We start from the raw sequence: 17,373 nt of genomic DNA on the forward strand, positions 1-17,373 counted from the left end.
AATGAAAAGCAATGCCCCTCTAAAGGGGAGATAATCACAAAACAAATTAAGTTTGGGTCATTCAAAACTTATCTTCTCAAGAACCACATGACCAGAAAAGTTTCGATTTACATGAAAGTTCCCTGACATAGTACAAACAATTTAAGGTTTGTTAAAATTATGGCCCCCGGCGGTAGGGTGGTGCCACAATACGGATCAATGTTTTACATGCGAATATATAGCGAAAATCGTTTACAATTTTCTTCTCAAGACCCACTGGGCCTGGAAAAGACAAATTTAGATGAAATTTTCCTGCAATAGTGCAGATTCAGATTTAATGAAACCATGGCCCCCGGTGGTAGGGTGGGGCCATAATAGGAGATCCAAGTTTTACATGTGAATATATCGCGAAAAACTTTAAAAGTTTTCTCAAGAACTACTGGGCCAGAAAAATTCAAATGTACACGAAAGCTTCCTGACATACAGTAAGTCCTAGTTTGTGGAATTTATAGTCACCTAGGGTAGGGTGGGGCCACAATAGGGGATCAAAATTTTATCTGCTGATAGATTGGGGAACTCTTTAAAAATATTTCTTGAACTATATACGCTTTTAATAAAGATCTGACCTATACAATATTTCCTGAATTATTCAATGCAGATCTTATATATATTGTATACATATTTCTTATGGCAAGACATTTCATCTCATATCGGTACCTTTGACCTTGAGACTTATTAATTATATCCAGAACAATTTTAGGTGGGGCTTTCATAATTTGTATATAGATTTTCATGGCAAGATCCAGTGCACAATGGTGTTCAATTTTTTGATCTTGCAGTTGGACCTACTGAATGAAAATTCAATATCTCCTGAACTATATATGGCAAAGCGTTTATATTTTGTATATAGGTTTTTTAAGGCAAGACTTTATCATGTTGAGAAGCTTGATCTTGTGACTGTGACCTTTGAGTTGGACTTAACTTTTAAATCTCTGAATCGTTCAATATCTCCTGAACTGTAGATCTTTCATATATTGTATATAGATTTCTTAAGACGAACTCTTATATTTCATAGTATGATCTTTGACCTTGAAATTTGACCCAATTTTAAGAAAACATAGCCTGTTAAATATTTCCAACAATTCAAGGTAGGACTTTCATGTTTTGTTTAAAATTTCTTTATGACAAGACCTTGTGATACAATCGTATTTGATCTAGTGTTCTTGCCATACTTTCTTTTATAAACCTGACCGAATCCATATCTCCTGAAATATTTAAGGTGGCTTTTATATTTTGTTTATATATTCTTTATTGCAAGACCTTGATATGCTTTAGTATTTGATCTTGTAACAATAACCTTGACGTTTGATATACATATACTTTTAATGAAAATCTGATCTATTCAACATCCCCTGAATTGTTTAGGATAGTGTTTTCGTATTTTGTATATAGATTATGTGTGTGTATTAAAGGTGATCGTGATGTAGTTGTTCTTCAATGAAAGGTGAGGATAACGAACAGTGACCAATCTCATAACTCCTATAAGCAATACAAAATAGATAGTTGGGCAAACACGGCCCCTGAACACACCAAAGATGGGATCAGGTATCTAGGAGGAGTAAGCATCCCCTGTTAACTGATCACACCCGCCATGAGCCCTATATCTTGATCAGGTAAACGGAGTTGTCCGTAGTCAAAATCAGTGTGCCAAAAACGGCCTAACAATTGGTATGAAACACGTCAAACAGCATTTGACACAATGATATCATACCATGATCTATGACCGTGATTTTTTACAGAACAGCAAGATCATGTTTGTCATGTTGGTGTTGATGCATGTATGTGTTATGTGAATGTATTTTCAGTTATGTTGTGATCCTTTGGGGCTAGCTTGGGGTCACAATATGGGGTCAAAATTGTTCATGGGAATAAAGTTTGAAAAAAAGGTATTTTGAAAATACAACAGCTGAACAATGGCAGGGCCATGGTGACTCAGGTGAGATATGTGGCCCATGTGCTTCTTGTTTGGATTCATGTTGATTTTTAAATCTTTATAGGTGAAGAAAGAGCTGAAGAAACACAAAATAATGAAGGTATTTCTTTGAGTTTGTTTATGTGATCTTTACACATGTGCTTAGAAATTATTAACATTATATATTGTACCTTAAGTTTCGTGTTTGAATAATGGGGTACTTTGAATTATATAGATTATATACTGTCTCTTTTAAGTAATACAGATTAATAAGAAATTATATTACATAGTGGTTTACAGGAACTTTAAGATAACACTTTGAATAGCCTACTGAGATAACTCTTTCACTTATGTCTACAGCAAGTACCATGAGATGTATAGGTAATAGTTTGAAAGTGTCAGTTTAAAACTGAAATTAATATTTTAATCTTATTGCATATCTTTAATTGATAGACCTCCCGATGTCCAGTGAAGTTAAAAAGGACAAATCAAAGAAGACAGGTAATGAATAAACTCGTATTATATTGCATTTTATAGATTTTTAAAATCCGAAATATCAGTAAATTGTTTTAACGCAATGAAATACAGATAAGGCTGTACATGTATGTGACAAATCAGCTGTTGATCCTGGTGTTCAACACCACGGGATTAATAGTTTATTTTCATGTTCAACTTTATTGTTACAATCTAAGTGCTATTTAAGTATATGTAATAGGCTTTCAAACTAGCATTAAAAATCTTTCATGCATTGCTTCTCTTCTATTGTGCTATATAATTTTTGTCAATTTATTTACTGTAATTCAAACTTTTTACATATAAATGATAATTTTGATATCTTGATGGGATAGTATTTTTGTACAAATATGAACTATAAACTAATAACAGTATACTGTAGAAAAAGTTCCCCCAAACAAACTTACCATACATATGACTATTTTTATAAAGATTTATACAATTCTATGTAGTTTTTTTCTTGCAAAACAAGAAAGTCTTAATTGATTACTACAATACCAGTATTTAATCCATGCTAGGCTCCATTACCTTTCTCTGTAATTCATCACTTGATATTTAGCAATTCTGGATGACCCATGAAAGAACTGTTCTGATAAAATGAGATATGAATTTGTGTGCATTGTGTGATTTTATACTGAATCCCTATAGTGCCCAGGACATCCGTCTTGATACAGATTGATTTGCATTCAATACTTACACAGATATGTATCTTTAATTATTGTAATCATTCCCAAACAGACAAGCATTTAGCCACCTTGCTACAAGCTTAATGCTGCTAGCATCTTACAAGAAATGTTTTGATCTGTTCTAATAAGATAATTACTGAGTGTATGTTGAAACATACAGTGGATACATATTTGTGTATGAAAGCATTTGTACACATTAAGTTTTGCATACCTATAGTTTCTTGCAACAGTCATATAAAATGACCTCACTTTCAGAAAACAACATAGAGTATGTAGGAAGTGTTTAATAGTTCTGTATTAAGAATATACACTTTTTTGAAAAAATTCAAATAGAATGTGTAGATACATGTAGATATATACAATCCAATGTTTTTGCCTTCGATATCTCTACAAATTGTAATGATATCCATTTCCTCATGAATGTGTTGCAGTTTTAAACAATGCGCGTATTGATATGACAAACCCTTAGTATAATACAGAAGAACTTCCTAACAAAAGGCAATTAAAATAATAATATGATTTATTTACAGTTAATAATTGAGAGAAAATTGTTACAATAGCAAAATATTAGCTTACGGTAGTTGAACAATAAATCCAAACAGATTCAACACTAAAAAAAAATAGCAATCCAAAATCGTAGTTCCCATTAAAATAACATCCAAATGAATAGAAAGAGTGTATTTATGATGGGAATGAATTTTCTAGCACAATCTTGAAAGACAATGATGCAATCATTACGTAATCTTTCTACTAAAAATAACACGGAGTCTAATACTACTACTAATAATAATCTAATATTTATTTATATAGCGCCCTATATGACTATAGATAACCACTCTAAAGCGCTGCACACAATAAAAATGATACCTCTGGTGTGTCCAGAGGTCCGTGTTAGCCCAACGATCTATTTTGTATTGCTTGTAGGAGTTATGAGATTGATCACTGTTCGTTATCTTCACCTTTCATACAGCATGTTATAAAAGTAGTAAATGGAAATTATAATAGCATTAATATCAAAACAATGCTAGCAAAACATCAATAATGTGAAGTAAAATTACCAAAATCTAAAACATGATGTGCATGAAAAAAGTCCCACGCCGTACAATCAAATGATATAAAATACAATAGTTGAAATAAATATACAATTATACACTTGAAAAGGTAATGTTAAAATGATGGTAAAGAAACCATAAATCCGAACTGAATCTAGAATCAGAGTGTAGAACAATCTCGTGCACAGGTGTCAATGACAAGTAAACATCACTTTCTAGAACAATCTAGGTCAAATAGCAAAACACAGCAGTATCAGTACAGATAAACATAGTATGTCTATTATAACAGAGAATTCAAACAGAAATTAAAGTAAATAGGATATAGATATACGAAATATGCTTCATTTTTTAAAATACATGAAAGTATGAACTGCATTGTTTCACATCGGTATACTTCTTGTGTGTTAAACCGACATGCAGTTCATACACTCATGTATTTTCAAATATGACCTTTATTTCTTAATTGAATAGCATGGTTGCTATTGTGATTGTAATGTACGGTAGCTAATGTGTCGGACATTAAAGACAGCATGATGAAAATAATAAAATTATGATGATATATTATCATGAAAAGGTGAAGATAAAGAACGGTGATCGATCTCATAACCGCTATAATGTAAAACTTATATGGTACCAATTTTGATGCACCAGATGCGCATTTCGACAAATAATGTCTCTTCAGTGATACTCAACCGAAATGTTTGAAATCCGAAATAACTATGAAGTTTTAGAGCTAAATATAGCCAAAAAATACAAAATAGAGAGCTTGGCAAACATGGACCCTGGCTATACTAATAGTTGTGTAATGTTGTAGTGGACTATCATGGTTAACTGTCGGAGAGGGAATTATCAACTTCACTCTTGTGATTAATAAATACAAGGTAACACGGCACCGAGGCAGACGTTCAAATCATATGTACATCAACAAATCAGAACAAATAATAAGAGAAAAAAATAAATAACTTGAGATGAGTATTTGTTTATTTTGGCGATATAATAGAACTTAAATACTAACAAATCAATCAACAGATTAAAGTTCACGATACAAAATCATTGGCTGCAGTCGTCTGTTAAAAATACAAGTAGTCCTAACCAAAAATGCTTAGCTTTTCCCCAATCAAAATAATTACCCAAATTGCGCATGCGCTGGATAAAATATCTAAATCAACAACTGTATTTAAATGTGGCGGTAGATGATTAATATTAATCAAAGAATTTTGATAAAAATCTAACCAAATAGACTTACGTCCTGTCTAAGAAAAAGAGAAATTTAATGTCGGAAAATACAGTGTGTGTTGGAGTAAGGACTGTAAATACGGTGAAAATACGACATTAAGAATGGAAGTACGGGTCCGAATGTCCAGTAAATCTTATTGTTCAGTGTCGGATTAGGCAGTTCGTTATATTTAAACACAAACAGTGTTACCCAGTAGTTTCTTAAACATCTGTTGGTTTTTATCTTTCACAGATGATGCCGTCGTCACGGAAAACAAAATAGAGAAGCTTAAAACTTTGCAAAAGTACCTGGTTCACATCCTGAAGAAGGAGATATCCGTCACGGATTTAAAAGAGAAGTCAATCATCCATTCAAAATCCCTTACAGAACATTTCACAGAGCCACTTCTGAAGGATCTCCAGAGTGTAAAAACAAGCAATGATTACAGTAAACTGGACATGTCCTTGGTGTTTGTATTGCTTAGGAATTTCTGTCCTGACCTAAAATCACCAACCAAAGGATGGGATTATGAACTTCCGGACACTGAGGTGACAGTTGGTGCAGACATTGAAAGAATACGTCAAATGTGGAACAAATACTGCGACAATAACTGTGAATTTAAAAATATAGATGATGTTTACCAAAGAATGGAAATAACATATGGTGCATTAGCAGCTGAAGCGTCATCAGATGAGAAGGAAGGTTTTGATGAGGTAGAGGACAAAGTACAGAGTAAGTATGGGATTTTACGTGGATGTATCTTTGAGGATAAGACATTATGCATTAATTATGAAACATACATGTATCCTGTCACACTTAAACAACAATGTTGATTTGCATCATGTTAATTAGGAAACAAGTTTTCTCCTCGATGGTTACATGTATATTAATTTGCATCATGTTAATTAGGGAACAAATTATCTCTTCATTGGTTACGTTAATTGGCATCATGTTACTTAGGGAACAAATTATCTGCTCATTGGTTATTTGTGACCGTTGATGATGATTAACAGTCGCTAACTGAGATTTACCAGCGAGGAATCAGCGGAGTCACTAAATTATTATTAAGAATTCAAACAACAAATGATAAGATACTCAACAGTATCTTTGTTTGTAAGGCTCATTGTTACAACTGTATTTTAAACCAACATGGCAATAATTCCACATTTGGTAATCGTACTTGTACTCCAACTGCTCTTTCAAAAGATGAAATTCTTCAAAATCATGCTTCAGTTTTAGACACAGTAAATGGGATGTATGAATATGAGTTGTCGTATCTATACTAGATTCCTAAACTTCACAGTTACCCTTATTTCGTTGAGTTTTGCTTAACTAAAAATCTTTTTAAAATTAGCAGGGCCACAATAAATCATTTCAAAATGCAAACATTCCACAATTGTATGGATTCAAGCTTTTGTTTTATGCCCATGCGAGTTAAGTCGGAGGATAGGGTATACATATTGTTTTTGTTTCCATCTTGTCTGTCTGAAACTTCCTCATAACATTTGAATGGCGAGTGATAGGGCTTTCATGTTTTGTTATGGGCATCTCTTGTGACAAGACCCTTTTTGGGGTACCAAAGGTTTTAACATTGCGACCTTGGAGTTGACCTACTTGTTAGAAAACCGAACCGAGACAATATCTCATGAAATACGTAGGCTTTCATATTCTATGTAGAGATTCCTCATGACAAAAATGTCTTTTGATTCTGTAATGTTTGAATTTTGTGTCCTTGACCTTGCAGTTTGACACAAATTTCAAAACGTTAACCTTGCTCATAACCTTTGATTGATAAGTGATACGTTTTCCATATTTCATGTATGCATTCTTTTGGTACCAAAGTCTTTCACATTGTAACCTTCATTTTGAATTTTAATCAGCTTTTAAAAAAGCTTAACCTGTTTAAGGTAATGCTTTTAAATTTTGAATGAATATTCCTTATGGTAAGACATTACATTTTATACCATGTGTTTTTTTACCTTGTGACCTTGTATAATTCTTATGTTGTGGCCCTTTGTGACTAGGTTGGGCCTACAATATGGAGTCAAAATTTTTATAGGAATAAAGGTTGCAAAAATATTTTATAAAATTACAACAGCTGAATAACAGCAAGGCCAAGGTGACTCAGGTAAGACATGTAGTCCATGGGTCTATTGTTTGTTATGTGACATAGGGCACAACGTGTTTATGCTCGACATTATGTTTTGCGTCATTCTAGTATGATGTCTTAATGTAAACCTTTCAGTCTCCATAATGTTCATTTAACTGCTTCAAACATCAGTGCATTAGCCAGTCATAGTGCAGATTACAAATCAGTTGCATTATAATGTTCTCATAATATTGCCAGGTATAAAGCTGAATCCAGATTGTGTCGTCGAAGATGGCATCGTGATAACAGAGGGGGTAAAGACGGCTTTACAGCTTCTAACTACAAAGAACGTGGCGATATATAGAGGGGCCATTGGATGTGGTAAAACACATGCTTTAAGAGCAATTCAGAAGAAATATAAAGACAAAGGATGGAAGTTAAAATGGATGGAAGAAAATCTACCAGAAGAAATTTATAATGAGAAAACATTGGTAGTTTGTGACAATTTGTTTGGCAGCTTAGGATGTAATACATTCTCATCAAAGGAACTTTTGAAAATTGAAAAATTTCTGGAGAAAATTTCCGAAAATCAGCAAGGGAACATTAAAGTTGTTGTTGGAATTCATCAGCATGTATTGGATGAAGTCAAGAAAAATCACCAATTGAGATTTCTGCAAAGGAGAAATATTACAGTTGACATAGACAAGCAGTCAGAGGCAGAAATACTATTAATTTTCAAAGAACAGCAGAAAAGGGGTCATTGCCAAAAGGATCCAAACTGCTGGTTCAGAAATGTTGACTTTGCATCAGTGAGTGCTAAACTCTCCCTAAACGAAGGCAATATTGGCAGTCCTTTTCTGAGCTGGATGTACTGCTTCCATCATGAACTGTTTTCTGATGGTGAAGCTTTCAGCAAAACCCCTCTTGAGAACTTGTTAATACGCTTTCAGAAAATGAAGATTGATTCAAGCAAACTTTACCATAGTCTTGTTTATATAATGTGTGTTCGCAAACACAGGTATGAAAATCAATTGGAGAGCTTTGCGGGAGAGATTCAGGCAGAGTTAACAAAGGATTCTTTAGAGAACGTTATCAGAACCACGCCTGGTTATTTTCAAGAGGAGAACAACACTGTGACAATGGCGCATGAAGTTTTAACCATAGCTTTATTCAAGGCTGTGGCCAAAGTAGAGGAAGATCTTAGACCTGTCTATCAGCACTGTGAAATAGAAACAATACTTCAGTTGATGAGACCCGCTGATGAACTTCAAAGTGAATTTGCTGATGGATTCGATTATCCACAACAAAATACTCGTGCTAGAGCTTTAAGCAAGATGTTGGTGAAGAGATGTATAGTAGTTGACAGGGATGGGAAAAAATGGATCAGTGTTGATCATCCTCTGAACAAGCACAGACTGTTTACTGAGAAATACCAAAAATATTCAAAAAATAAGTAAACAAAAAACATGCTGCCAACATTGCATTAAATAAAAGTATATCAGTGAATACTAGGTCCAGTAAAATATTGGCTGTAATATACGTGAAATACTGGTACTTGTACGGTGTTGATTGTACTTTACTGTGAAGTTGCATGATATGTGCAATATTGACTGTACTGTGAAGTATATATGATGTATTCGTGTTCAACTGATGTACCAATATATGTATGTGGATTCTTATCCATGTTATCTACAAATTGATATTTTCTGCTAGATAAGGTTCAGGTTTGGTGTATTGAAATTATTGCGGAAGTGTACATACTCGCCACTCTTTTACCGGTTGCAATTCCATATAATTTTCAGTTCTTCAGGTTTAATCAAGAACTACTTAAATTGATCTAGCTATCTTTATGATTTCTGGTTTGTATATATAATGTACATGCAGTGTATATACATGTATGTAACATGTATTTGTTCTAATCATATAACAGTATTTACACTACATTGCTACACATATCATTTAGTGTATTGCTAAAACGTAGAACGGAATGTTGAGACTTAATATGATTAATGTAGCTAAGATAACACCAAAAATCAGGAAGATATGCTTTATTTTGATTAAACTCGAAATTTAATTAATCTTTTACAAGCATTTTTTTAACATCACGCACCATAAATTGATTAAACTAAGTTGGGCATTTGTAAAAGAGTTTACAAAGCGTTTTACAAGAATCTTAAAATTTCAGCATAGACAGTTGTTAACGAGCAGTGACACCTATGGGTAGAGAATGGAAAGAACACATAGAGTTTATATGTTCCCCCTCTCGTGGTAAATCGTCTTTAATGCACATGTATTTACATATAATACAGCTTATATATTTACTTATATAAAATATAGAACAACGATAATTCATGATCTTATCAACTGAGAAGATAAAACATATCCTGTGCTTAATTTATTACGTTTTGAAATTATCGGAGACTTTGTTACAACAGCACTCCTATCCGGAATAAGCGAGGGCTTCTGACAGTTTGTTTCTTAACTAAATACACGCATCTTATTGTTTGGATTAATAACAAGATTACCTTTTAATTCCATTCAATCATAAATTCTATATTAGCCTTTTGGCTACTTCATATATCATGAAATAAATATGTTAATTCCTTTTCCTAAGGTCATAAACTTTATTGGTTCTATTCCAATATTTTCCCGCTGTATCTCTTCGGGTTCTATACTAATTCACAGGATATCGGTACATGTACGAACCTTCACTTTACGTTAATGTAAAACTGATACGGTACCAATTTTGATGCACCAGATGCGCATTTCGACAAATAATGTCTCTTCAGTGATGCTCAACCGAAATGTTTGAAATCCGAAATAACAATGAAGGTTTAGAGCTATTATAGCCAAAAACAGCGTGCCAAAAAAGTGGAGTCAAATTCGTCTAAGGATAAGTTATATCAAATGAAGCAAATCATAAAAACACATCGGACTCGTTTGTGTAGAACTAAAATCAAAACATCTTAGAAATACATAGTTCCAATAAAAATAAGTTCGATTTAAATAGGTTATTTTGTAAAAAAAAAAATAAAAAAAAAATAAAAATTGTTATCTCTTTATGCCCCAATTCAAAGAAGAGGGGCTTATTGCTTTGCACCTGTCGGTCGGTCGGTAGATCACATGTTGTTCGTTCAATATCTTGAGAACCATTCAGTTGATGATAATGAGATTTCCTATGTGGGTTGGTTATGAGAAGAAGAGGACCCCAACTGTTTTTCTGGTCAAAAGGTCAAGGGTCAATCTCCTCTGGACATAGGAATATACTGTCCGCTCAATATCTTGATTTCCCTTTCCTTGACAAACATCAAACTGGGTACACTGGTACATCTTCAGGGGAAGATTACCCCCTATTGATTTTGAGGTCACATGGTCAAAGGTCAATTGTCAAACTTGATATTGGAATATACTTTGCTTGACACATCACACTTGGTACATTGGTACATCTTCATGAAAAGATTACCCCTGTTGATTTTGAGGTTATATGTCAAAGGTCAAGGGTTAAACTGGACATACTAATATATTGTTTCCTATATTTAAAGAATTATTTGCTTGATTTGCACCAAATGTGGTACACTGGTACTCTCTTTCTCTCTCTCTCTCTCTCTCTCTCTCTCTCTCTCTCTCTCTCTCTCTCTCTCTATTCCTCTATCTCTCATTCTCTCTGTGAGTGTGAAAACCTCTTATTTATTGGGTAGGTTAACAAAAAAGTTTCCGTAACGGGGCAGACAAAATAAAGTAATAAATGAAAATTCTGGATTTTTGGCCTGTCCATTTGTATGCCTGTCAGTAGCAACAAAAAACTTTAACCTTGGCCATATCTCGTACACCATAAAAGGTAGACTTTTGATATCTGATAAATGTACTTCTTGTGGAAAAACCTTTCCATTCACACCAAATTTTTGACCTGGTGACCTTAACATTGACCTTTAGCCTACTTTTAGAAAATTCGAAAATAAGCCTTTCAAATCGTAAGAGGAAATGTCTTTATATTAAGAATGTGTAATTTTGTGAGAAGGCTTTTCCAATGATACCAGATTTATTGACCTTGTGACCTTCACATTTTGGAAAATTTCGTAAAAAACTTTAACCTTGCTCATATATTTTACAACTTATTAAGTGTCGAAGCTTTCATATTTGGCATGTGTATTCCTTGTGGCAAGATCTTTCCAATTTAAATTGGTACCAAAATCTCTGACCTGGTGGCCCTAACATTGACCTATGACCTACTTTTAGAAAATTCGAATATAAGTCATATTTTTCAAATCGTAAGAGGTTCTGTTTTTATATCAAGAATATACATTTCTTGTAAAAAGACTTTTCCATTGGTACCACATTTTGTGACCTTGTGATCTTGAAATTGACCTCTGACCTATTTTGCAAATCATCACAAAACTGTCATCCAGAAAAATCAGTGTTTCACAAACACATCTTGTTATATTTGTGAAACAACAATGTCCCGATGGAGGGAAGGTGGGGGGGGGGGTCAAAATATGACATCAGGAAAACGGGGTCATACCTACAGGCGCTTGCTTTATATTTTTGATAACAAGTTATAATGGTTTTAAAATACATCTGCATTAGAATGAAGCATAGTGGATTGTGAAGATGACTTCCCCTTCTCTCTGTAATTTCTGCTTCCCTTAATCATAATACATGTGTAAGCCTTTTGAACTATGTGATTGTTAGTATCTTGCACATGTATTGACTTTCATGCACATGGTTTTAATCAAACTGGGGTAATGCATGCCTTGTACAAGATAGAGATTACTGTAGATAGAATACAATAATGAAGACTAAAGAAGCTGTATTTAATCAAATGATTTTCAAGATTTGAAAATGGCGGGGATAATCCCACATTATAAGCTTAGGGAAACCTCACTTTTTGTAGAACGTACTCACCTTTAGGTCGCCTGAGTAAACTTGTGTGACCTTTGCTAGTGGTCTGCGTCTGTCGTCGTCCGTCGTGTGTTAACAATTCATCATTTTTTAAACTTCTTGATAAGTACCATTCTCATTGTTTTCAAGTTTAGTATGAAGCATCTTTGAAACAATGGGGCATAAACTGTAACTTGCAAGACTCTTGCACCCCCAGGGCCTTAGGGACAGTACGAGAACTGCCAAAAATTGACCAATTTGCAAACCTCTTTTTCTCTACAACAGCATATGTGTTAGAAAAGCTAAATACATAGTAATATAGAGCAGGATGGTTTCTACCAAAATTCAGACTTTTATGATTCCCAGGGTAGATGTTCTGACTTCAGGGCGGGACCAAACTTGGTATTTCTTATTTATTTGTAAAACATTTTAATAAAACATTTTTCATATTATTGTTAATCAATAGATATTGAGAATGAGCAGGTAGCCCTTAACCAAAATTGTGAATTTCAGGACCCCAGGGGTAGAGGTTCTGGTGTCAGGGTGGGGCCAAAATGCTCAGTGTTATCAATTGAACACTTTAATTTCTTGATAACTATCATTCTAATTCTGTTCAAATTTAGTATAAAGCATCATTGGGACTAGGAAGACATACATCTTAAATTTCAGGACTCCTGCACCCCTGGGGCCTTCGGGATGGAGCACACACTACCAAGCATTGACCAATTTTCAAAATATTTCTTTACAACCACAGATCTTTACAAAAAACTAAACGTATGGTAATGTAGAGCCGGAAAGTCTCTACCAAAATTGTAGAATGCATGATCCCCAGGGTATAGATTCTGACCCCAGCGGGGTCAAACTTGGTATATTTAGTATATATGTGTAAAACATTTAAATATCGTCTTTAATGCTATTGATACTAAACTGAAACTTTTAACAAAACATCTTTTTTTATACAGTTGCTGAATATTAGAATTTAGCTTAGATATTCAGAATAGTACGTTTTTCTAGATTCAACTGCTCTTGGTACTAGTGATACTTTTAACTAATACTCAGGTGACCAATGCCTATGGGATACTTGTGATTAAGACATGTTGCATGATTAAGTTATGTAATATAATAGTACAAATATTGACAGAATTATGTAATTCTTTCCATGAGCGTATTTCTAGTTTACAGACGGATTTCTGGACTCAGAGCAATAAAACTTGTAAGAGTCGTGAAACGTAAGAACATGGTGCGTTTTTGGCTGAAATACGACGCGATTTTAAATTCCATAAAACTTAACTGGGTTAAAAGCCTAGGATCTGCACAATTCAGTGGTATATAATTTAGTTATATATATTTAGAATAAGAAATAAATATTTTACGCTGAAAACGGCAGCCATATATACAAGGCGTCATTTTTCTAACCCGACGTCATGGTATGCACGGGAATAACAGCATATTCGCAATTTGTCATTAATTTTAAAATAGATTTACTATTTGTTTTATATTTGGCATTGCGTTTTATCATTTACAAAATAATAACATAAAATAGGTGGAAACTTCACGAAAATAATTTATACATTAACACTTTGTTCCCCTAAGGTGGCTCACTACACCCTGAAATAGTTTCTCAAATCAACACTAATCATTTAATCACAAAAGATATGATAATATATAACATTAAGTATATATGCCAAAAAGGCAGAAAATATGCAAATTTGGATAAATACATGATTTTCAATTTTTTTTTACTTCAAACACATATGAACAAAATACTGGTGGATTTGAACTTGGGATCTGCAGTTCACTGGACCAATGCTTTAACCACTGAGCTACTATGATAAGACAAACGAATCGATCAATACAAATAATTTCACAAATCACCATCTTGTGACGTAGTGTCATAGAGAGTATAATATTTAGTGTAGTTAACTACCTTATAGTTAAGCTATGAACACACTTATATTCTTCTTAAATCTTAATGTTAATTGTAACTATTAATGTGTGTTACCTGTAAAGTACTAAAACAATAATCCATTTTCTCTGTGAGTGTTTGTTTTTCTTCTTTCAAATTACATATGTATAGAGTGCACACAGCTTTTGACGAACTTTTTTCTATCATATACCCCTGTATGATGTGTATTGGAAATTTAGTGAATAACAAGTTTGTTCAAATCTACACTCAATGTTTTCTAACTGCTAAATATACATGTAGTCTTTTTTCTTTAAAAAATAACCGGAAAACGTCATATTTGTGTAGTCATACTCCCAGTTGTACATCATGTTGATCAAATTGACAAAAAGAACTGAGTTGCATCGCAATTTTGGCACAAAATACACTTACATGTAAATTGAAGTAAATGTTGAATTTAGCAGGCGAACAGAGGCATCTGTATCTGCTCTTATCATGTACTCCATAAAATTCAGAAAATGTTTATACAATGTAGCGCCTGTTTAGATTCATTCGATAAAGGTAATAACAAAACAAAACAACATATATATATATTGAACTGAGGTTCTCTTTTAATCATACATGATTGTCAATATAAAGCTCAATACAATTTTAATGATTTCCATAAAAACGCATGCAGTTATGTGTTAAAAAAATATCAATAAAAACCAGAGATATATGTAATTACAAGTAATATTTCCTTGTAAAAACACGTAATTTGATTTCATTCTTCACTATGTATCCTATTTCTCTTTAGAAACATTAATTTTGATCAGATGTTCGCTCAATACAATTGTTATATTTACAAAATACAGCATTCAACAGTAATTCTTACTTTTATTTTCCATATGATTTGTACTGTATCCTTTACGTAACCTTTCTACTAAAGGATATACAGAACACGTGACTTCGGTACAAAAGTATCACCCGAACACGGAGTCCTTATTTCTTGTCACATATGGTCTGGCCTGGCGCATTATAGGCCTACACATAATGGTAATTTATGAATAATATTAGAGTACTTAAGGACTGTGGTATAATCCGAACCGTAAGAAACGACACACACACTGCACACATGTAAAACGTATCGCTACTTTTTTTTTTTTTTTTCAATAATACATCAAATGAGTAAAAACCGACCACCAATTCAAAATCTACGGAAGCACAGACGTGCAGTTAATCTTGAAAACTATGGGTAAAAGATGTTAGAAATTGTTTACATTTTTGCTTGCACCTGTCTTTATTTAGCGCTTAAGCAATTTTGAAATTTATCTTTTTATATAAATGCTGTTTACATTTTTTCACATAATTTTTTTCATTAAGAAAATATCCTTCAATGACTTTTATAGTTTTAGATTGTGATTGAATATACATGTATTGTCATGTAGAATTATAGATTGTCAGTATACAACACCCCCACCCCCTCCTCCATCTCCCTGTTTACTTCCCCTTTCTATTTTTTGGTAAAACAATACAACATATAAAACTGAAACAAAAAACAGATAAATATGACGATGTAGGGTTGTAGGTGATCATTTAGAGGGTCTACTTTAAGGTAATGGTTGCAAGGCATCACGTGGTATATTCATGTAGTATCTAAAGAGAGACTATTTTCGTTTCTGATTCCGGAAAACATCACGCGATTGAGCATCAGTCATGACAGACGATGTAAACAAAGAAATGTCAGGTCAACAGTTCATATATGTTCTCGAGAAATGTAATGTGTCCTGTACACGATATTCGCAAGACAAATGTAGATTTGACAGAGATGGTAAGAGATTTTACTAGAACAGTAATATACAGAATTTTTCATTGTTACATGTAATAGCCATATCGGTAAATATTTAAAAGGAGTTGTTTATTCTACATGCAACAACTGTGTTATAGGCTATGGTATTGTTTCTACGGAACTATTTGGTGTCATTTATTATTTTCATGTGATTGATTGTATCATTCTTAACGTTATTATTTGTAAAGTGGTTATACACCAAATCGTTTGTCCGAAGGTTATATACGTCCTTTTATAAAACTAAAGGTGAACATAATAACCCAAATATTATAGGTACATTTCTGTTATTGGTGTTTTGAGAAATCGTTTCCATGTATTCTGAATAAGAGATTGATTAATTATTTAGAGAGCATGGGATTGCTTTGTGGAGAGGACGGGAGTTTTAAAAAATATATATAAAATTATATATATCACAACTGATCATATATTTAACATGAAATGTATTTTGATATATAACTGTTTAGAAGAAAGAATATTCTGTGCTTTCATTTATCATCGCAAGGAGTTTGATTCAGTTGATAGAATATTACTATGGCAGAAACTGTCGCGAAAGGATGTTGATTATCATTCAAATCTTGTACAAAAATGCGAAATCTTTTGTATGAGTTGGTAGCACGTTCTGCCTATCTTTCATCTAATATTGGTGTAAGACAAGGGAAAATATTGTTGTTATTTTCCATTTTTCTTAATGACCTCACGGAGTTTTTGTCACATGCATACATGTGTACAATGGCTTCACAAAAATTTGTGATATTGACATATTTTCTGTTTAATGATGGTGATATTGAAGTATACCTTTTGTTGTATTTTCTTCTTTCAGCAGATGACACTGTTATATTTCTTGAATCTCTTAGAAAGTCTAAATGCCATATATATATACTGTCAGACATTGAAACTGCTAAAACTAATATTGTAATAATTTTAAAGAATGGAAGAGGTGAAAATACTCAATTTCTATTCAATAATTAACCTCTCACTGGATATATATCGGTCTTATCTTCTCCAGAGAGAGTTCATTTAAAGTCTTTAATTCCCAATTTATTCAGCAAATAACAAATGTAAAAAAGCCATGTTAAATGTTCGCAGTACTCGGTGAATTAAGAACACTTTATTTTGCCAACCAACCAATATTCTCCCACAACCATTTCATAAATTAGTTTACCTATTTTACTGTGTGGTTCTGAAGTATGGGGTGATGAGAAATATGTTACTGAATTACCATACCTATACTGGATTTCATAAAACACAAAATAACCC

The 17,373-nt window shown here is 33.1% G+C and overlaps 1 protein-coding gene across 17 annotated transcripts in view; it reads left to right on the top strand.

Moving 5' to 3' along the window:
- Positions 1-9,581, top strand: part of LOC125682182 (uncharacterized) — a 57,189-nt gene extending 47,608 nt beyond the window's left edge. For all 17 annotated transcript variants that reach the window (XM_056160073.1, XM_056160040.1, XM_056160053.1 and 14 more), the window contains 4 exons: positions 2,037-2,072; positions 2,405-2,452; positions 5,671-6,150; positions 7,766-9,581. In XM_056160073.1, the coding sequence (XP_056016048.1) occupies positions 2,037-2,072; positions 2,405-2,452; positions 5,671-6,150; positions 7,766-8,964 (1,763 nt within the window). In that variant the 3' untranslated portion in view covers positions 8,965-9,581. The remainder of the gene's footprint in view (positions 1-2,036; positions 2,073-2,404; positions 2,453-5,670; positions 6,151-7,765) is intronic.
- Positions 9,582-17,373: the final 7,792 nt, after the last annotated feature.

Source organism: Ostrea edulis, chromosome 1, assembly GCF_947568905.1.
Source record: "Ostrea edulis chromosome 1, xbOstEdul1.1, whole genome shotgun sequence".
Lineage (NCBI taxonomy): Eukaryota > Metazoa > Mollusca > Bivalvia > Ostreida > Ostreidae > Ostrea > Ostrea edulis.